Genomic DNA, 22346 nt, shown 5'->3' on the forward strand with positions numbered 1-22346 from the left:
AAAACAAAGCAGCTCATTACCTGTCCAACAGAGACACAGCTAACACGGAGTCCGTCTTCTGATAGTAAAGAAACTGATAGTAAAGAATGCTACAAAAAGAACTATCATTGATTTGACAGTTAGGTTCAGCAAGCCCCAAATCAAGCACATTATCAAACAGAGACTGAAGGAAAGGTGGCAAAAGCTATGGGAAGAACTTAGATTTGGACACACTGGACTGAACAATTCACTATTGGCAAAAGGCAGAGGCAGATGTGACTGCTGTGGGCAAGAAGAGACAGTAGAGCATGTGGTGGTACACTGTCTGAGATATGAGGAAGAGAGAAGGCAAATGATTCAACACCTCAGGGAAATAAAAGTACACATGAACCTCAGACATTCTATGTATTACAGAACTCAAGAAGTCAGTTATCAGATCCTAGTTCAGTACCTCAGAGTACAACATAATTGAGAAAATATAAGTTTCCTTTCCTTTCCTTTCCTTTCCTTTCCTTTCCTTTCCTTTCCTGTATTTTGCAGATACTAAACCCTCTGATACACACTCCATACCAGATGGTGGCGGTAAGGCGCCTATTCGTTGGTTGCCAACCGCCAATAAAACGCAAAAAAAGAAGAAAGAACGCGTTTTATTTTGAAAGATTTGACCGGAAAATACATTTGCTGTCACCATGTCGAGATGACATTACTCTACGAACACCTGATCGACAAGACAGATAATAAACAAGTATTAGGACAGATCATTTTGCACAAACCTGAGTGAATCTTCCGAGGCTCGCCACCATCCCTGTAGTCCTTATGCTATACAAGGCATGGCAGAGAGACAGGACAATGAGGTAACATTAGCTTTAATGTGCAGTGAGAGGCAAAGGGAGTGCACTGGTGCACAATACCCATTAGGTTGTTTGTCCGAACAGTCGGATCCAGACTTTTTAAAGTAAAGCATAGGTAAATACTGTCGCCAACAAACAGCTTTACTGACCTATCTGGACGATCAGACACTTGTGTTAGCTGTACGTTAGCACAGGAGCTAGCAATATGAGCTAAGCTGTACAGGACCACGGCAGTTCTCTAACGTTAGCCACGTTAAAGTTTCCAGAGTTTCCTGTGTTTCTGGCAGGTCACAGCGGTGTTCAGATGAATGCGTATGAAAGACAATGCTTTGGTTCTCACCCAACACTAATTTAGTTGTATTGATATATATTGTTTAAGATGTATTTTTGGTATTACATTATATTTGACGTATTGCAGATTAGTAATGTATTGTGGTGAACTGCGTACAAGTAAGTCGTAAAGATGCTTTGCATTTGAATAACATCCAGTCTTACATGATGAGTTATAAAGTTGATGCCAGCCTCCACACGGGGCGTCATGCGGGGGCTAACAGGAAGAGCACCGAGCTCAGCACTGACGTCCAGTATTCAGTGAAGCTCTTCACTCACATTGTTGCAGTTAGTTTAGCAAGTGAGAAAAATGTGCTAGATTTTAAACCGCCAGATTTTTAAATATAGTTTGGTATAATAAAAATAAAAAAACGAATAAGGTGTTGTATATTGTAGCCATTATAAAAACAACTTGCCTTTTTAGATCACTTAGCAAAAAGTGTTGAGCTGTGAGTAACTCTGAACATTCCACTTATCTACATGTGTGTACTGTGTCTGCTCATGAGGTGGAGGAGGCTGACCAGATCTACCTGCTGATGAAGGAGGAATATCGGATCTCGAGAAATGTGCGTCTTGCCTGGTTCCTTGGTAAACTTAACCAGGTCGTCTGGCCAGCCTCAAAGCCTGAACTGGTGAGCCAACAGTACCCTTTACTGTCTTCCTGTCATCATGGTTGCCCTGCAGCGGTCAGATCAAAATATGACAAAAGGTGTTGCACTTGCTGGTTTCGAGTAGTTCATCACTTTCAGCTATGATTATGCTGCTGCTCTCTTCATGGCATATACTACTCCCTGTTTACATACACAGATTTTTGCTGGCATTTCCTACTGCTGATTATGGTATGTTGCTGCAGTGTGTGACTTATGAATGGCTTGTCACTTGTACTTCAATGACAGATTCAATACCACTCTCCACTGGTATGACATGGTTTACAGTCATACATTAATTATTTGACAATCGGTATGCTTTTGCTGCTTTACTGGTTTAAGACACAGACAAGACAACATATTGTACTATTGTACTATTCTCAACAGTGATCGCTGCTTACAAGGAGTAGCTATCTTCCAGTATAATGTTAAGTCATATAGTAAACAGTAAAAAAAACTGTAAGTGGAAGCATGATGGCATATGCCATTAAGGATTTGCTGGTGGAGAGTGGTATCTGACAGTGGAACGTGAGTGACGTAGCAGAAGTCCACAGTGACATTAGCAGTTAGGCACTTTTCAGGCACAGTAACACTCTGGTCACCTCTGTGGCTTCTCTATAAACATGGCAATGCAAAACAGCAGACTGCGTGGAGGAGGACCTGCTCCCTCTGTACATATAAAGGTTCATTCTAAGGTAATGAAATTTACAACGATTCTTAGTTTCAGGTAAGTATACATTAAAATGAAAACATAATTGTGAATATTACATCCCCTGGGTCTTCAACAGGGGGTTGCATGATCCTTAGGTGGTCCTCAGAGCTACTGCAGGGTTTATTTTTTGAAAAGTTTATATGTGTATATGAAAATACACATTAACATGAAACCAACATTTTATTAGCAAAGAAAAAAACAAACAGAAAAAAAAACGTAATTTAGACACCATTGAAGATAGTCTACCTATGACTCCTTGTGCAATAATGTAAGCAAACTAGCCTAACTGTACGCTAAATCACGGTGCAGCACCTATCCATAATGGCAAATTTGGCAGCTAACTATGTATTATTGAAACAAATTGGCCAGTTATCTGTATTTTCTTTTCTGTATTAATATTGTAAGTGTATGAGCATTCTTGTAAGCCACAGTGGATCAATTTATAACTTATCGAGCAGGAGACACTGACATACCCTCCGCCTCAGAAACCACCAAAGAAATTGCAGAGGTTGAGGCGAGCTTGCTAATATTAGCCATGCTACAACTACTTGTTTATACATGACAAAATTGGCCACCCTCCTCATTATTGTAGGCCCAGTTTAATATGCAACAGAATTGTGGTTCTGTCTCTTTATCAGCTAAGGTGTCCTTGGCCTGAAAAACATTGAAGACCCCTTTTTATATGCTATTCATCCACTAGATCCACCCAAATCCTTCTAAATCCTATACAATGCTCCTTTAACTGTATTAAGTCAATATAAAGGTAAACAAAAGTGAATCCAAAAACTTGAAAAAAACTTATCCTGAGGTTTAAAGATGTTTATACAGTAGTTTGAGAGTATCATGAACCAAATAAATGTTGTTAACGGTAAGTCACTGATGTCCTGTTTGATTCTAACTTCATTTACAGCTGAACTCAGAGAATGAATTGGACTTGCTGAGCATTTTACCTAAAGGATGGCAGCCGGATTTCTTCCCCACCATGTACCCCTGCATGTTGATGCCATCCACTCGGGCCACGTTCCTGGCCCGGAGGTACCGCTTTATCATCGAGCTGGACCTCAGCCCCTCCACAGGGATTGTGGTGAGACTTAAACACAGTTTAATGGTGGCTAGCTTGTCTCCTGCATGAACACTGTTGACACAAATAATATTGAAAAGTGGTTAGAGTGGTCTTCTCCCAGCAAAAGCAAATACATTCATCAATTTTGTTTCAGTTACTTGCTTTGAAAAGTATTAATAGTGGAAAAACATATTTCAATTGCATCATCACTTTGTGCAGGCTTAAATGTCTCAAAAATTATTTAATTATTTGCCATAAATTTTTTTTGCCATTGCTCAAAGGTTTAAGTATTGACTTTGCAGTGAGACTGTTTATGTGCTGATGGTGATGAGTCAGCAAGATAACGTTGGGGACAAGTAGGATTTAAAAAAAATCAAGATCAACAAATTCAGTTGACTCATACATATGACGTTTCTTATAAACAAACTTAGTCTTTTAACCCTTGTTGCAAATACAAGATTCTTCTGCACTTTTCACATGCTTCAGTGTTAAACCACAGAATCATAAATAATCTCAAAACAGAAGTAGTACAAAAGTTAAGGCTCAGTTTCACTTCTCTTTGCATTTTTCCATTCTTGAGAGAGAGAGAGACAGAGATTGAGAGAGAGAGCATCATAAACATCACAAGCTTGAGTGACTCTTGCCTCCACCTCTGATACATTTCTACTTCAGTTTCATGATTTCACAATATCCTGCAGTGTACAAGCAATGACGTTCCCAAAGTTGGGACTCTCCCATGCTGTATTGTTGCTGTAACGTTTTGATGGATCATATTTTATTCATCCACGCAGGTGGCATGATTGAAATTTGAAAATATAGAGAGAAACTGTGGGTCACATTTTTTTTGTGGCCTTTTTATGGCTTTATTTTATATGACAGGAAGCGGATGAGAGAGAGGGGGGATGACATGCAGCAAAGGGCCACAGGTCAGACTTGAACCCTGGGCTGCTGCCTCTGTACATGGGGCGCGCACTCTAGCAACTGAGCTACTGTGGTGCCCTGTGGGTCACATTGTTACTGTGGTTGTATGCTTTTATAGACTCATGGACTAGGGCTCGGCAACAATTGGTACGACATCATTATTGTAACTTGAGACTATTAATGGTCTTAGATTTGGATATCGTTTTATCATTATTTGGCATAAGTGTCTTATTTGCCATTACCCACTTAGTCATTATCCACATTACCCTAGGTGCCATAAAATGTCATTGTGTTAATATTTTGTGAAAGTACCGATTTCGTTCTGTTCGTATTGTTGCAATATCAATGCAAAAGTATTGTAAGATGATATTTGATTTTGTGGCACTACTGTGCTTTTGAAGAGATTTCAAAATATTGAGGTATATACATCACACAGTAGCACCTGCAGGCTGGATGACATTAATGTAATGTAAGTGGCCGAAACTCCAAATAATGTAGTTACATTATTTTTCAATGTAAATACTGCTGGCTGGTATCTGTGTTTGTTGTCATTCTTGCTAGCTTGTTTTGCCTGCAAAGGTTTAAGGCTTGTGATTCCACACTGGCTAGGAGCAATTGTTTCAAATGTGAATTGGGCATTGTTGAGGGAGTTTGATAATAATGGATGGGACCCCAGGGTTTAAACTATGGATGGCAGCCCAACTGTATGTGAGTCAAACACTGGCTAAATACTGGGTAACAGTCCTTTTTTACTTTGCTCACATTATCTCTTCAAATGCAATGCTGTGCTGTTATGGTGAGATGGACCGTATCATGACATGAAATGTTTAACTTTGACTAAATTAAAAACTGTTGCTTTCACCTCCATTGAGTAAAATCCCGTAAGTTATGACTTTGGGCATTTCCAGTGGTATAACTAGGGAAACTAGATACACTTTCCATCACAGAAAAAGATGATGACATTGTGATGTTTATGGTAAGTTCATCAATGCTTTCACTGACCGGAGCAGCGGTGTTGATTTGCTATTACTCGTGAATTATAACCAATCAGATAGTGCTGTGGGTGGGACATTGAGTGAGACTACAGAGTGCAGTTTATCTTCGATTGTATGTATTACAGTATACTATAATACAGTATAGTTTTAGCAGATCTCTTTCTATGCACACTTCACCTTGTGCCACTGCAAACTGTTTGTTCAGACTTGTGCCATGTTAAAAAACTGAAATGGAAATATTTCAGTTGTGGTGTAGTCAGATTGCTGATGTCTTTTATGTGAATGTGACCAAGGTGTGTATTCAGACATGACACTGACATGTTAAATTGACATCAGATTATGGTCAAGGGGTTTTTGTTCATTCCTGTTCACTAGAGCCAGACTGGCCTATTGCAGATATATCTTTATCGCCGTATATGTTGTCGTTATCGGCTTATATGAAAACTTTTCGGTTAAGAGTAACACATTGCAGAAAACGATGCTTGGAGTGATTTATGATTATTAAATTACGAGTTAAGTTTACTTTTTCAGTTCACCAATGTCATTTTGGGCAATAAAGTTTATAAAGCAATACATTCGGTACTCCCCAATATTGGTACTGGTATTGGACTGCATATCAGTCGGGCTCTACTGTTCACCAAAGGTGGGAGTAGGGTCCTGTACCTAGGTCTGCCAAAGCGCATTGATCATTAAGTGCAGTAACCTGTGACTCTGTTAGTTTGAATGAGACATTAGTACTTTGGATTATTTTGGAGAACATTTCTCAGCAGCTTTTCAAAAGTGTCCTCACAGTAACCTCTTCAGTGTTACGTTAGTCATATTAAATGTCCAATCACTGATTGACATACCTTACTGAGAAGTCTCCTGGTGGTCCAGTTAAAGCCCATACAGCTGGTGGCACTTGAGCTGCAGGCTACAGCCTACATATATAAGCATGGCTGATATGGCTAGCCAATTTTAACTTATCATAGGCATCTGTGTGTATGCCGGCAGAAATGCTTGATATCTTTGATTCAGAGAAAGTTTTATTTGCACTTATATAGTATCTGCCAAAGTAAACTGATGTCTATATTCAAAACAATAAGTAGTTCTGTCCACAAGTGGTTAAAACAATGAGAAATGCACCTGTAATAATCAAATAAAGAGGGCATTTTCAGAAATGTTTGAGTGTCTGTAAAAGCTATAGTAGGCCCATATAATGGTTTGTGTTTTGGTGTTTTGTTTTAGTTTTACAGCTGCATGGACCTGAAACTAAGTGTCGCCTATCTATCATAACTCTGGCATAAGATGCTTCAGAAGATATGGAGCACATAACTGAAATTTCTCGATTTGTATTTGACTTATGTTTTGTTTTCTGTTTTGCAGGATGACAGCACAGGAGAGATGATCTTTGACGAGGTTTTTCATGCCTTGTCCAGGTGTCTGGCTGGTCTGGCTCAACCATTTCAAGTCCCTGGAACTGATCAACTTTTCAAGCCAAAGATCTTTGTCACCATCTTGGCATATTCATCAATTATTGGCCTTACCTCCCATCAGGTCATTACAGTAGCTTACATGTCATGCTGTTTTTTTGTTGTTGTGTTTTTTACTGGTGCTTTACAGAGTATCCAAATGTCGTAAAAAACCTTTTGAGCCATGGAATGGATGATCTAAAATGAATGCCCTCAGGAGTAGTTTAACACCAAGTTGAAAAGGAGTGTTTCTCTGTCCTCTTTGGTTCAGAGTTTTAGTTGTGTTTCATCTCTGACCACAGCCAGCATCAGTGTATGGTTTGGTCAGAAGTGTACACTGTTGAACCTGTTGAACCAACACAGTGTTGGCAGTGTTGGCTGTGTTGGCAGTTCCTGGATGACAAAGGCTTTGGTGCCATTGACTGGCCCTGTCATTCCCCTGACCTAAATCCAATTGAGCACCAATGGGACGTTATGTATCGGTGTATCCTACGCCGCCAAGTACTGCCACAGACTGTCTAGGAGCTCACTGATGCCCTAATCCAGGTCTGGGAGGAGATGCCCCTGGTCATCATCCATCGACTCATCAGGAACATGCCCACACGTTGTGCATACAAGCATGCGGGGGCCATACACACGACTCAGTCACATTATAAGTTGCTGTGATAAAATTCCAGGAAGTTGGATCAAGAGACAAGTCACAATTTTGGAACCATTAGTAGGGCCCTGCCAGAAGATCTCAGGCAGCGAACAGGCTCATAGGGAGTTAGCAGATCCACAGAATCAATGACAGGAGAAAAAATAGAAGCTTATCAAAAAATGCACAGGGATGACATTTTAATGAGGAATTATAAATAAGGGCAACCATAAATATATTTTTATATTAGTTGGAGCACTTGCTAAAAAAGAACCCAGCTTACAACATGGGGATGGTGGTTAACTGATAAGAGATCCTGATCTCCCCTAGGGCACCAGACTAGGTCGAGCTAGGTAGAGGGATTTTCTAACTTATTAACAGGACACATACTTTTACTTTGTCTGACTGTGTGGAAATTTTATATTTTCTGATCTGAAAAAAAGAAAAAAAGACTGATAGTTTAATCTTTTTATTGAACAGCTAAATCCAATTCAACTGACAGAATGCTGAGTTGGGTACAGCCAAATCATATCATCATTATGATACACTTGTCTTCACAATTCAAATGAACAAAATAGTGGTTTATTTTTATATCTCCTGAATGGCAAAGCATCATTTGTCATCATCTATATGAGTAAATACAGGATTGATCAGAGTAGATCATTCTTGACAGTGGCCCTCCTTAGTTTATTTACCAATACCCATACCTAACAACATCACTGAGTGTATACTATGGGTCAAGGGATTATCGGCCTCGCCTATTATGTGATCCATTATTCAGCATCCTTCTGATTGTTGTCTAAAATAAGTTAATCTAAAAAATGCACTACTTTAGCTCTGATGCAGCATGTTATCTGTAAAGTAACTAGTAACTAAAGTGATCAAATAAACGTAATAGAATAAAAAGTACAATATTTGACTCCAATGTAGTGGAGTGGACGTATAAAGTAGCAGGAAAATAGATACACTGAAGTAAAGAACAAGTACCTCCAACTTGTACTTAATACTAGAAAGTACAATATTTGAGTAAAATGTTTAAGTAACATTCCATCACTGTCAAACCCCAACACTTGAATGAGCATTCTCTACACTGTCTTAAAATTCTTGAGTTAAGTAAGCTTCATTTTGTACCCACTGTATATTTATTATTAAAAACGGATTCCTTAAAGTTGTTCCTCAAACTAACTTTTGTCTGTGCCCCTAAATTTCATAACTTAGGGGCACTTGTGCCCAGTAAAATAAAGATGAGCATAGAGCCCTGATAAACTGCTACACGTTTTTGCCGTCCTCTGACAGCTTTGATCTCCTCTGCAGGTTTTGGTACAGGGCTGTCAGCTTGATAGAATCGACCTTGACGAGTTCCTACATCACATCTATCAGCAGCTCAGAGCAGTGGAGAGCAACATCGCGCAAGTCCTACATCAGCAGCATGAACAGGCAAGTGCTCATCAACAGTATTTACATTGTATTTGAAACTGTCTTGTCTATCTGTAGAGATGAAAAAAAGATATAAATAAATGAAAACATTTAATCAATATCAATATGATCAGCGTCAGCCTCTCCAACATCTTAAAGCATAGGGCTGGCCCATATTCTGTATTTTTGTTGGTGCCGACAAATCACATAAGCAGAGCCAAACCAGCACTGAATGTATCTGTTAATGAGTATGGTGTGTGTATCTAAAGCCTGGTGTATCCTCTTTATCTGTGCCATAGAGCTTTGTTAAAACTATTGATAACATATTTATTTTACCTTTAGGCTGTGGAGCCAGTCCAATGTCTCCATAACAACACTCCGGATGACCAGCCCCACAGAAAGCAGGGCATTTCCATGGTGTCAGCTGATATGGGTCTGGTCAGCATGGTACGACAAGGCATCTTGGCCCTTCAGTTGCTGCCCCCTAACTCCAGTGCAGGTAGGTTTATTTATCTTTAAGTTCCCAAGTTGTCATGCACACTGTGTGCACAATTATTAGGCAAGTTGTATTTTTGAGGATTAGTTTATTATTGAACAACTACAGTGCTCTTGGTCAATCCAAAATGTTAATAAACCTCAAACCTGAATATTTAAGAAAGTAAAAGTGAGGTTTCTGCTTTCTTAGGAAAATATCTGTGTGTACACAATTATTAGGCGACTATTAGTGTGCAGAACTATTATGCAACTACATGAAAAACGAAAGGTTTCCCATTTCACTTGTTTATTTTCTTCTGTTAAAGTGAGAATAATAAACAAACAACTCAAAATTTACAAATAAACATTTGTGACATTTAAAAAAAGAAAAAAAAATCAGTGACCAGTATAGCCACCCTTCTTTTCAATAACAGTCATAAGCCTTCCATTCATGGAGTCTGTCAGTTTCTTGATCGGATAATGGGTTCCTGGTAGCTTCACGTTTGATTCTTCTCAAATCTTTGGCAGTTAATTTGCGTCTTTTTTTCTCAACACGTTTCTTGCGACCCTGTTGATTATTTGCAACAAAACGTTGGATGGTTCTGTGATTCTTAGCAATTTCAAGAGTGCTGCATCCCTCTGAAGACTTTTTACAATTTTTGAGGTTTCAGTCAGTTAAATGTCTTTGTGGCCCATTTTCCCTGAGGAGAAGAAGCTGCCTAACAATTATGCACACCTTGATATAAGGTGTTGATCTCCTTAGGCCACACCCTCCCTCGTTACACAAACACACACCACCTGATATGCTTAAATCCAATAAGCATTCCAGTTTATACAGCTTGGAGTTGGAAAATATGCATAATAATGATGATATGGTCAAAATACTGACTTGCCTAATAATTGTGCACACAGTGTAGTTTCTAGATCAAGGGTTTGTAAAATGGCTCAGGAGCTCCTTGCTGAGTTGCTGAAGTGTTTCTTAGAACCTCTTTGAAGAAGTACAGATACCTTCTTCAAATTCTTCTGGCCTTTGACTGGGTAGCTACTGCATCTTTATTTATTTTTTGTTCATTTGTTTGAACATGAAAAAAAGCTCATGCTCAATCATTGAACCCCAGGTTGATACCAAGATTTAGGTTAGGTTGACTGAGTTAATCCTAAACATGGAGAAGCAGCATTCAGTTATTTAATCCACATAACTGGAACAAACTCCCAGAAAACTGCAGGTCTGCTCCGACTCTCACCTCTTTTAAATCAAGACTGAAGACCTTTCTGTTTGCCACTGCCTTTCACTGAAGCAATTTTAAGGCTTGAACTGCACTGACTTTTATTTTCTAGTCTTGTCTCTATTAAACCTATTCTATTTTAAGCCTACTTTCCTATTTCTTAACTTGTTTTATTTTTTAAATTTGTATGCCCTGTAAAGCACTTTGAGTTGCCTTGTGTCTGAATTGTGCTATACAAATAAACTTGCCTTGTCTTGCCTAAAACAAGTGGCCACTTTTTGTTTCTTTTTTTGTCATTCTGAGAGTTGCTCTGACAGTATGGGTCCTGAGGTTGTTCCTGTAAGCATTTTGTTTCCTGGCCATCTTTAGATAACTTTGGCTTTTAGTGAAGCACATTCACTTTATACCTCCAGAAAACGACCCATTCGCCGTGTAAAGCATGTAAACATTAATCATAGTTAAGAGAAATTAATCTTTTACACTATAGATGCTCATCTTGTGACTTTATCACACTTCATAATCAAACTTGTTTGTATTTCAGGTATCATTATAATCACAGATGGAGTAACTAGTGTTCCTGATGTTGCTGTGTGTGAGACCCTCCTGAACCAGCTAAGGAGTGGAACCATTGCCTGCTCCTTTGTGCAGGTAAAGAAAATAACATCTGGATGTTTGCAGCTCTGACTTTGTTGTTCGTTAGTCATGGAACTTCCTTTTTCAAATAGAATACCAAAAATATTCATGACACACTGTTGTCAGTAGTGTATACTGTGTGCTTACAGGTATATTATTTGTGGGTTTGTATTTTTTTCTTTTTGTCTTTAAGACATCTTTAGACATACTTGGAGTTGTTTAAAAGAAGTACTTGCAGACCAATATTTCTGTTAATTGTAGCACTGGATTTATCCTCAACTGCTTTTGCAGCTGTGACATTACATAAGTGACAGAGAAAGTCTGAGACTGTAAGGATAATGTTAGAATCATGAATATAGGGATGTGAATAATGAGGTTACTCTACTCTTTGTTCCATGAAAACATTATATCCTGAATATGATTCGTATCAGGAGGATGGAATTTATAACTAGGATACTGTGTGCGTTTGTCCCTTTCCAGGTTGGCGGTGCATACTCCTATGACTGCAGCTTTGGCTACATCCCCAACGTAGAGCTGATGAAGTTCATCTCATTGGCCACGTTTGGTTCATACCTACCCACCTGTCCTGAGGTGGACCTGAATAGCCAGGAGATGAATGCCTACCACAAGGCCTTCTTAACGTACTCCTTCCTTAAGACCCCAGAGTCTATGAACTCAGAGTATTTCTGTGGTGAGTCTTGAAATTGAGTCTATTTGGAGATTATTACTTTTAGGAATGCAACTAAAAAACTTTTCATTATCGATTAATCTGACGATTTTTTTCCAGATTAATCAAATATTGTTTGGTCTTTCAAATGTCATAAAATAGTGAAAAATGTCAGAATCAGCATCATCTCACACTTGAAAGACCAAACAATTATTTGATTATTCTAGAAAATATCCATCAAAGTCCAAAGTGATGTCTTTTTTTAGTCTCAAACCCAAAGATATTGAGTTTAATATGATATGCAGAGAAAAGCAGGAAATCTCCATATATTAAAGGCTGAAAAACAGCATTTTCTGACGTTTAAGCATGAAAAATGTATTTAAGGGTTAATCGATTATTAAAATACACAGTGGGAAAAAAATGCAATCCAATTTATTTATTATTAATCATAAAAAATGTATATTATCTCCCAATAAAGTACATTTTGATGTTTTGAAACAGTTAACAATAAAGGGGCCATACACTGTACTTTGAAAATCTCCACAGCCTTCAATAATTTTGGAATAAATCTATATTATACATTCATTTATGGTAAATATATTGGTACCTGTTGATCACAGCTGTCATTAATGGTAATTGATTACCATTTCTTGAAATCTCACCTAGAGAGGCTATTTTAAATGAACTTTAAATTGCTTTCTAAAACGTCTAGGACAAAGGTTGTATCCAAATACATTTGTCTAATTCTATTCTTGGGATCTTCATTGACATTATTTTCTAGATTAAAAGCAATACAACGTAGGTCAATTGGTGATGATGATGACTATGATGGTTAAGATGATGATCAAAATAAGAAAGTTTATATACTAACCACTTAACTGTTTTGTAGTCTCTCAGCACAAACTGTTCAATGAGCATCTTGTGTCAGCCAGCGGTAACCCTGCTCTGGTCATGAGGAGGAAGAAGCACACAGAGAAGGAAGTCCATGCTCATTTAATCAGTGTGGTGTCCGTGCGACTGAGAGAGGGCTACACCATCAGAGAAATCAGCCTAACAAAAGGTAGTTGTCTCCCTTTACAAAAGTCTCTGATATTTGAAAAAGGATTGTTCAGTGCTAGACCTCGATCCTTGTGAGAGTAAAGCTCCTGGTGTCTTAAGGTGGGACTCAGCTGGAGGTGAAGCTGGTGCTGTTATGGAAACATAACATGCATATCGAGTACTTGGCAGCCGCCTCTTGGCCGTTGGACCCCACCAAGAGAACCACCCGAGTGGAGGTGACGATGGAGGGAAGCTATGACATCCTGCATGACATCAGCTGCACCCAGAGGAAACCCATCACCAGCCCATACCGCACCTCTGTCATCCGACGCTTCTGGAACACACTGCAGAGGTACACCTGTCTGGAGTAGACAGATTGATTGATACTCTTTAATGTTTGGTGTGGTGTTACCTAACTACATGTAATGTGTGTCCTTCCAGCATCAACCAAACTGATCAGATGTTGGTGCACCTCCAGTCATTTAACTCAATTCCTGAGAACTACATGATTCCTGAGAGCACCAAAAACGGAGTTCCTCTGTTTTACATCCCTCCTGGCTCTACTACTCCGGTACTGTGCAGTCTGTTACCACCAGGGGGTGCCAAAGTATGGCACTTACCACTTCAGATAAAGTAACCTTGATTTGCAGAGGTTGCTACTGTTCTTGAAGTCTTAAAAGTAGCATCACAGAATGGTGTATCTGATATAGCCATGTTGGTTTTATTCCTTCAAACATTATAATTAATGTTGTTCAAGGACCATCATTTAAATTTTTTAATCTTTATTTATTCAGGGGGAGTTCACTGAGAGCAATGCTCACACCCTTATCACATTCACACAGATACACAATCAGTCCTGGAAGCTTCTCAGTACAACCAGAGTCTCATCTGCTGGCCACTGGGGCCCATTAATGTTTGCAAAGAGCAATCAGAAGTGCTAGAGGATTTGTTTGATGGCCTTGATAAACTGGAAGCCCAGCTGATCATTAGTGGACCACTGCCAACAGAGGAATCAACAGGTTCAGCAGACTCTTATCACTAAATACATGGCTCAGCAAAACCCAGGGCCTAACAAGGATCGACTACATTGATAACTACGATGTAGGCATTTTTTCAGGACAGATGGCCTCATTTATGAACCTGTGTGTAGGATTCACATGACGCACGAGCTGAGTGCGTCCAGCCCCCCATCTCCACCACCTCTACCGTTAAAGTGAAAAGAAATAAGACTTGTTTTACCTGACTTAAGCTATACACTGAAATATAATAAAATGAAAGCTTCCCTGATTGTTATTGACAGTGAATAAACTGTTATCTCACAACAGTTCTGTGCAACGAACAGGTGATTCAAATATATGAAACAGTGAACTCGTATTTGCCCGGCCGAGGCACCATCGGCTGAAACAAAATTTCTCCTATTCTGCATGTTATCATTTATGAGAATAAATAACGTGACATTATTAATTATTGCAGAACACTTTAAGAGGTTATTATGCTTCAAAATATATCTTACTTTGTATTTATTATACCAAATCTTGTTTTGTGTGTGTGTGCAATCCAGGGAGCTTGTTTCTTTATTTGTTTTCAGGACAGATGGATCAGATTTTATTTGTTTTTGCAAGTAAACTACTCGCACATAATAGGTTAGTGATAATTTTCCATTTGTTTTATACAAAGGTATCAAATTAAAACAGTTTCTGCTGTTATATCCATCTGCCATTGGACTTGCAGTTTCTCATTTCTCTAGTTTATGTGTGTACGCATGGGTCAGAGTTTCCTTGGAGGGCCACACTTCTCCCGTCAAGTTTGTTTTTTATCAATCTCAAACTTTGCTTAGAAAGTGGTACAGCCCTCTTTTGTGCATACGCAACGTTTCTAAATGAGGCCCCTGAAGTTAAAGTACTGATGAACCATTTTTGGCCTTCCTTCACTCTCTGTTCTCTCTTGCCTCACCACTTCCGGGATTCACTGATAAAAATGAAAGTGCTGGCTAACAGTTGCATTACATTCAACCCCCAGTCACTGCTCTGTTGTCTGCCCCCACCCCAACAGGTTGATTCTGTAGTACCAACCTTACTTATAACAAAGATGATATAAACGTGATCTCATGAACCCTGCTGCCTCACAAGGTAACAGTCTCCCGATGGTAAAGCAATAGGCCACAAGTTATTTTCAATGGAAGTAGGCGACTGAAGCTACAAATGGACACCAGACAATTGTTGCTGCATGATAAATGTGACGTGCTTCATATCAAAGTTGAACTGGCATCATCTTTCACTAGCGACTTGGCAACAATTTAGAAGGCCACACTGTTTTGTCACTCATGGTGTGAATATACAGTACTGTAACATTAGGAAGATCTCTTACACACTGAAACCAGAGATAAAGGCACTGGATGTGATGATACTGGGTGACAGTAAATTTCAGTGTCGTATCTCTGAACACAACCAGTGCAATCAACACCAAAAATATCTTTCTGGCACCAACACAGACAAGAAAGAAGATACCTAGGACATAGAGGGTCCCCTCACCTAGTATCCCTGGTACTGTATCATGGATGTCAGCCACAGTGTGTCTGGTCAATCTCTCATGGCTCAGGTGATAAAGCAGAGAAACAGAATTTAGTTTCTGTGCACGCCAGAGCTGAAACAAACTTCTAATGGATAATAGATTTGCACCAACTTTGAGTACCTTTGATTCCAGGTTAAAAAAATGGGATTTCATGGGATTGGTTGACAATAAACAAAATAAACAACACGGTCCTTATTTAATCACCAAAAATCTATAGACAGTAATTCAATGAGTTATGGCCACTATGTATTCCAAATTGCTAATCTGTCTTCCCCAGTTAGTCCCAAACTTTCTTGTGTTAGTTACTTCCTTAAGCTGAATGATCTCCTCTTTTTCCAGGTCCTGTCATTGCAGCACAGTGGATCCAAAGACTCCTCTCAGTCCCAGTTTGCTTCCTACTGGAAGCCCATCCTTTCCATGGATGCCAATTTCTGGCAAAGATGGCTGCACATGCATCGCATTACTATCATCCTTGAACATGACATGTGAGAAATATATGTATATATGTAAATAGATATTAAATACTATTCAAATATAATTTATTTGCCCAGCCAGGAACATAAGTAGCAGCTTCACTGATCCAAACTAGAGTTTATATACTTTTATGGTGACAGTCCTTCACTAACATCAATAATTTTGTCCTTCCAGGCCTGTCCCCAAACACCTGCACACAGCTGGAAACAATGGCCGTTACAGCACCATTCAGTGTCGTATCTCCCACTCCGCTCTCACATCACTGCTTAGGGACTGGAGCAGCTTCGTGCTGGTGGAGGGTTACTCATATGTTAAACTTATATACAGGTGAGAATAGATTTGTAAAATTCCGAATTATTAATTAATGATAATGTTGATACCAGTATTGTTTTATGTAGTGTAATGTCCACACTAATGGACTTTTTATGTATTGTGCTGTTTCATAAAGTTTTAATATTTATCGCCAGTGTTTAGAATCTCCAGTTTTGATCATTTTTATGAACAAATGTGTTGTTTTTTTTTGTCGAAGTGCTCACTACCCATTTCCTCTGTCAGACCAAGGCCAAAGTATATAACTTGTCACAGGCCAAAAAGGTTGAGTAACACTGCCTAAAGTCACAGTCGATTTGCTCTTTAAAATGAGAAATCCATGTTACACCTCTTATTTTATGAAAAATTCAGTTCCTGAAAAAACTGAGATTCAATGAATTTTGTGTCCACAGTTCCTCTGACCAGCCTCCCACATCCTTCTACCTTGTCCGTCTCATCTCCAAGACGCCCTGCATGGTGCTGCGGCTGGGCTTCCCTATTGGTACACCAGCCCATGTTAGGAACAAGGTACTCAGGGTCAAATGAACAGGTTGTACAATCCAAACCAGTGCTATTTAATTGACATGGCATGTCATTGTCAATATCATGTCATTTGGGGGGTGATTTATTAGATTGCATTATACTGTAAGGGAGTGCATAAAAATGGGACTCCAGGCTGTTACAACTTTGTGTTTTGCAATTTGTTTGTATTCATTGTGCCTCTGGGTCCCATATAGTCTTATTTATTGAGTGCTTGCAGACAATAATACAACAGTAGGTATAAATGTTGCGTAGTGAAAATGATATTGGAGGATGTATTGATGATCAGTGTTGTTACTTTTAAAAGGAACTCATTACATAAAAAGATCACTGTCATTCAAAAGCAACTTCTTACGTTACTGTGTTAACTTCTGAGAAAAGTAACGTGTTTGAGTACTGATGCTGTCCTCTCTGCCATCTCGCTACACTGAATCAGCTAGCTATGCATGCGCACTGACACAGCTGTAGGTTTACCTGCCGCTGGCATGCAGCCACCTGCAGGAGAGAAACAGAAACAGTGCAGATGCTTCAGGGATTTTATTTTATTTTGGTGGTGACAAAAGGAAAGGAATAGACAATTTTCTCCAGGAGCTGATTACTTTTATGAAAAACTAACTCAAAACAACCATTCATGAAGTTTGGTTCAATCATGAATTGATTATAGGTCTTCTGAAAATGTGACCAAACCTCCTGGCTCAAAAATATACATACAGTAATTCTAATATTTGGTTAAATGTCTCTCGGCCATTTTCACCTCGGTCAGGTGCTTTTGATAGCCATCCACAAGCTTCTCGTCGTCCTCTGGCTGATTTTTAACCATTCCTCTTGACAGAATCAGTGAAGTTCAACTAGATTTGTTGTCTTCCAGGCACGGACTTGTTTCTTCAGCACAGTCCACATGTTCTCGATGGGGTTCAGGTCAGGACTTTGACATTATCCAAAACCTCTATTCTAGCCTGATTTAGTTCTAGGACAGATAGTAAAGAAATGGTCTTTACCACTTCTGATGTGTGTTTGGGATCATTGTCCTGTTGGAACAACCAGCTGCATCCAAGAGCCAATCTTCTGCTGATGATTTTAGGTTTTCCTGAAGAATTATTCCATGTACTTTCTTTAGAGCAGCAGATCCACTGGCAGCAAAACAGACCCACAGCATAATACTACCATCACCATGCTGGACAGCAGGTCTGGTGTTCTTGGAGTCAAGGCCTCACCTTCTCTCCTCCAAACATATTGCTGCTCATTGTGGCCAAACAACTCAGTTTTAGTTTCATGTGACCACAGAGTTTTCCTCCAGGAGGTTTTTTCTTTGTCCATGTGATCAGCAGCAAACTTCAGTTGAGCTTTAAGGTGCTGCGTCTGGATCAAGAGCTTCTTTCTAACACGGCAGCCGCTCAGCTCATGTTGATGTAAAACACACCTGACTGTGGACACTGACACCTGTCATCCAGCAGCTTCTGATTCACTGCAGACTTGCTTTTTGGTGGTTTTTGGTTGACTCTTGACCATCCTGACCAGTTTTCTCTCAGCAGCAGGTGATAGTTTGTGTTTTCTTCCTGATGGTGTCAGTGACACAACTGTGCAGTGCACTTTGTACTTACAGTTGTTTGTACAGTTGATCTTGGGACCTGTAAAATGGCTCCAAGTGACTTTACTGACTTGTTCAAATCAATAATGCACTCTTTCAGATCAATGCTGAGCTCCTTAGACTTTCCCATTGTTGTGTGTGTGGCTGAGTCTAATGGCTGTATCAAACAAGCCCTATTAAAATGGGCCCAGAAAAGTCGCCAGTTGTTATCAATTAGAATCACTCAGAAGAAGTTAAGAGGCCATGCTACACAGAACATTTGATTCACACAACTTTCTATAATCATCTAAACTGATTGTTCAAGTTACAGTATGTATATTTTTGAGCCAGCAGATTTGGTACAGACCTATAATAAATTAATTATTCAACCAAACTTCATGAATGCTTTTGTGACACAGTAGTTTGTGTTCCACTCATTCCATCACAGAAAAATGACAGTTGTAGAAATCATTGGAACTCAAGACTGACATGATATACATGTTATTTACAAGTGGATGTAAACGTTTGACCATTACTACATACGTATATAAAATATATAACTTCCACCTATTTTCCTAATAAGCAGAAAATACATTAAGCGGTTATGCTGCTCCCTATGGTTTTGGTGCTACCTTGGAATTCTGGACATTTTATGGTGTCGTTGTATTTTAATTGTATTCATTAAAATTAATTATAGTCATATCTTTGACTCACAGAAGTAACACTTAGTTTGAAACATTTTCAAATATCTAAGTGCTGAAGCAGAACAGTATTTTGTCTCCTCTCTATGCTCAGTCACCACTCTTGAATTATGAAAAAATGTCAGCTGACTAAGATAAATGGCAAGTAAGTCATTTTAAAATTCCATTCATTGTTCATTGACTTCATTTTGAAGCATTGCAGGTTGATATTCAGGGTTTTCCTGGGTGTTATAAGGTGTAGGCACAGACTTTTTTGGCCACCACCTAAGCCAAATTAATGTAAAATCAATGTGGAGACCATCAAAAACTAAATTACCCACAGTGGGCTTCTTACGCATGTTTTATCACTAAACTTGTTGTGTGTTGTTTATTTATTATCTGCTCTATCTTTTCAAAATTGTTGGACACAGATATAATCATTTTATTGTAGAAAGTAAAATTATTTTGGGGGAGGAAGCCCAAACCCCCTACAGATACGTGCACTTAAGTCTTACTAATAACTAGGGAAAACCCTGATATTTGAAGATGGCCTGAAATGTAGAATGTTGTTTGGAACCTGGTCATATTTGGCAGTAGGAAATGTAATATATGCCATCAGCATTTAACTTCCATTCATGTCTTAAAACTGACAGTTACTGTACATAAATAACTTAATTTGTGAAATGTTTTCAGATCAAACATGGTGACAGTCGTCAGCACAGCCAGGCACTGAACACATCTGTAGACTCAGTGAAATACCATCTCTGTTTTAATCCATCAGGACATTTTGTTTTTCCTCAGATTGTAGATGAGCTGCGAGAGCAGATCCTCAAACTGCGCTTCCCTCATCGTGTTCAGAACAAAGAGGCGACCCCCAAAACCAAGAGGAAAGTTGTTGGCAATCCATCACCATCCAAATCTCCCTCCATCCCTTCTCCCAAACCTGCACTGTCAGACAGACCCTGTGTGGTGGTGCTCAATAAGCCTCTGGAGAAGCTTCTCATAAGGTCCGTGCACATAACAGCATGTCCTCATGACTGCATAATATGTAACCAAATAGAGAAAATAAGAGAGCCAGACTGTGTCACACACTATTCCTGACAAATTATTATAGTTTCAACATTGTTTATGTTTTCTTTATAAGACATTTGACAAGTTGTCGGTTTATGCTCTGCCATCTTTTCTTTTTCAAAACTGTCACAGTTCCTAAATTAAAATTATTGGCTACAGCTGGGTGTGGCTACAGGTGGATCAGACTGTGATGTGTGGAGATACCAAAAAAACTCCAACAGTGTCTCATCTCTGTGTGAATGGAGGCCGCCTGCTGGCACATTTAAATGAACCTCTGGTGCTCTGTAGGTACGAGAAGCTGCCGTTGGACTTCAGGACTCCCTTCATTTTCAACATGGAGAACTTTCCTCAGCCTTCCAACAATGCTGTCCCCCTCAGCATGGCGGCCAACCGGACAGCTTCTTCTACCCTGGCTTCTTTGTCCCGTTACTTCCTGCACCAGCGCTGGGTTTGGGCTGTGCAGAGCAGCCAGGGATCAACTGTGGCCATGCAGGCTGTTGCTCACATCCTGTCGATGCTCTCCGAGTGAGTTCACACACTTAATTGTCAGAGGACGTGTGTTTTTTGTGCCCATATTCAGTTAGCATTTTAAAGACTTTGTAAACCCACCATTGAAAGGTGCAGTGAGTTATAGAAATATCTCATTGTTGAGTCTCATTCCTACGTCGTCAAATAACAACCTGAGAGTGAGACTCCTCAATCAACTATCGCATTGCTGATGCTCAGAAACGTCCCAGCAAAATACTGAGACAATAAGAATATTCAGGCAGGGTCTCTGCAGATACAGGCACCACCACACACTTCTTGTGGGTCATAAGTGATGATTGACCAGGATTAATTTTATGGTTAGACTTGTAGTTTTGTAGTCTATAAATTGTTTTTATAATTAATAAATGAAACTCAAAACTTCAAGCAGATATTTCACAGTGAAAGCCCGAAAAGCAGAGGGTTGAGTTGGATTACAGGTGTTGACATTTTTTACTTGTAAGATGCATCGCAATGTGAACGTGGAAGGCTCTGCATCGATGCAGAGACGGAGCATAATCAGGAGATTGCAGCCAGTATTGGTTGTATGGCTTTGGCTGGACATAAAGTTTCAAAGTTGCTCTCATGCTTTGTATTATGGGCGGACATTAGGCTAACGTTATGTAAGGAGATAAATCGGAGGGAGACAGAGCTTGGTAGTGAGTGATTTAAAAAAAATAAAAGTTCACTCAGTATTTTCAAAGCAGACATCCCGAGGTACATGTTGCACTTTATGAACTTGCTGGAAAGATCAAAAAGAAGGAGACACATGCTATGTCTAACTTCTGCCTCACAACAATGCTTAACCACGTTAGACGTTATCACCTGAAGCCAACATAGGCAGCAATAAAGAGTACAGGAAGTCTAGCTATTCACCTGACAAATGAGGAGGCGCTCTCAACTTTGCCGATCAACTCTGAGAGAGGTGTGTGCAGCAGAGTCATGTTTGCCAAATGTGCCCCGTCTTAGAGCTGCTATGTGAAAATTATATTTTTTGTAGATTACAGCACACTTGTGAATCACTGCCCATATATTTACATTGTGTTTTTGTAATTTTTTGTGCTGGTTAACATCACACATATACTGGTATTGAAAACATACAGCTTGTACATTGTAGACTGTTGTAGTCTGAGTATAGGAATGACTATCTAAATAAAAGTGGAATTTAAATGATCAAAAAGTTGCGGTGTGCAGTAATAAGAAGTAAGAAGTATGTAAGTATGTAATAGAAAATAATTATTAATCATATTGAAAAATAATTACAGATGCCAATCATCTGGATGCATCAAGATGAATTGAGAATCATTTTGCATTCGATTTGTTCCCAGCTGAATCGTAATCTAATCCAATCGTGAGGCCAGTGAAGATTCAAACCTCTAAGTTCAACTCATAGTAACTTAATAGTGCTAAAAAAACAGTAAAGTAGATGTTATAGGAATCATGGAGTGCACAACATTGTTTTCATAAACGTGTCCCAAAGCAGTCCATTACATTTTGTATTTGCAAAGGAAGTTTATATGTATAGCAACTTTGAGCAACAAGGGAATTCAAGTGGTTTATGAGCACAGG

The 22346-nt window shown here is 39.2% G+C and overlaps 1 protein-coding gene across 5 annotated transcripts in view; it reads left to right on the top strand.

Annotated features, from left to right (window-relative positions):
* The first annotated feature begins 620 nt into the window (after window positions 1-620).
* szt2 (SZT2 subunit of KICSTOR complex) overlaps window positions 621-22346 on the top strand; it is a 188766-nt gene continuing 167040 nt past the window's right edge. For all 5 annotated transcript variants that reach the window (XM_084355904.1, XM_084355903.1, XM_084355906.1 and 2 more), the window contains exons 1-16: window positions 621-833; window positions 1667-1792; window positions 3430-3603; window positions 6864-7034; window positions 8901-9023; window positions 9345-9501; window positions 11244-11350; window positions 11816-12026; window positions 12892-13062; window positions 13161-13392; window positions 13482-13611; window positions 15951-16096; window positions 16260-16412; window positions 16808-16922; window positions 19983-20188; window positions 20541-20777. In XM_084355904.1, coding sequence (XP_084212030.1) covers window positions 810-833; window positions 1667-1792; window positions 3430-3603; window positions 6864-7034; window positions 8901-9023; window positions 9345-9501; window positions 11244-11350; window positions 11816-12026; window positions 12892-13062; window positions 13161-13392; window positions 13482-13611; window positions 15951-16096; window positions 16260-16412; window positions 16808-16922; window positions 19983-20188; window positions 20541-20777 — 2483 coding nt within the window. In that variant the 5' untranslated portion in view covers window positions 621-809. The remainder of the gene's footprint in view (window positions 834-1666; window positions 1793-3429; window positions 3604-6863; window positions 7035-8900; window positions 9024-9344; window positions 9502-11243; window positions 11351-11815; window positions 12027-12891; window positions 13063-13160; window positions 13393-13481; window positions 13612-15950; window positions 16097-16259; window positions 16413-16807; window positions 16923-19982; window positions 20189-20540; window positions 20778-22346) is intronic.

The sequence above is a fragment of the Pagrus pagrus genome, assembly GCF_965226575.1.
Source record: "Pagrus pagrus genome assembly, chromosome: 6".
Lineage (NCBI taxonomy): Eukaryota > Metazoa > Chordata > Actinopteri > Spariformes > Sparidae > Pagrus > Pagrus pagrus.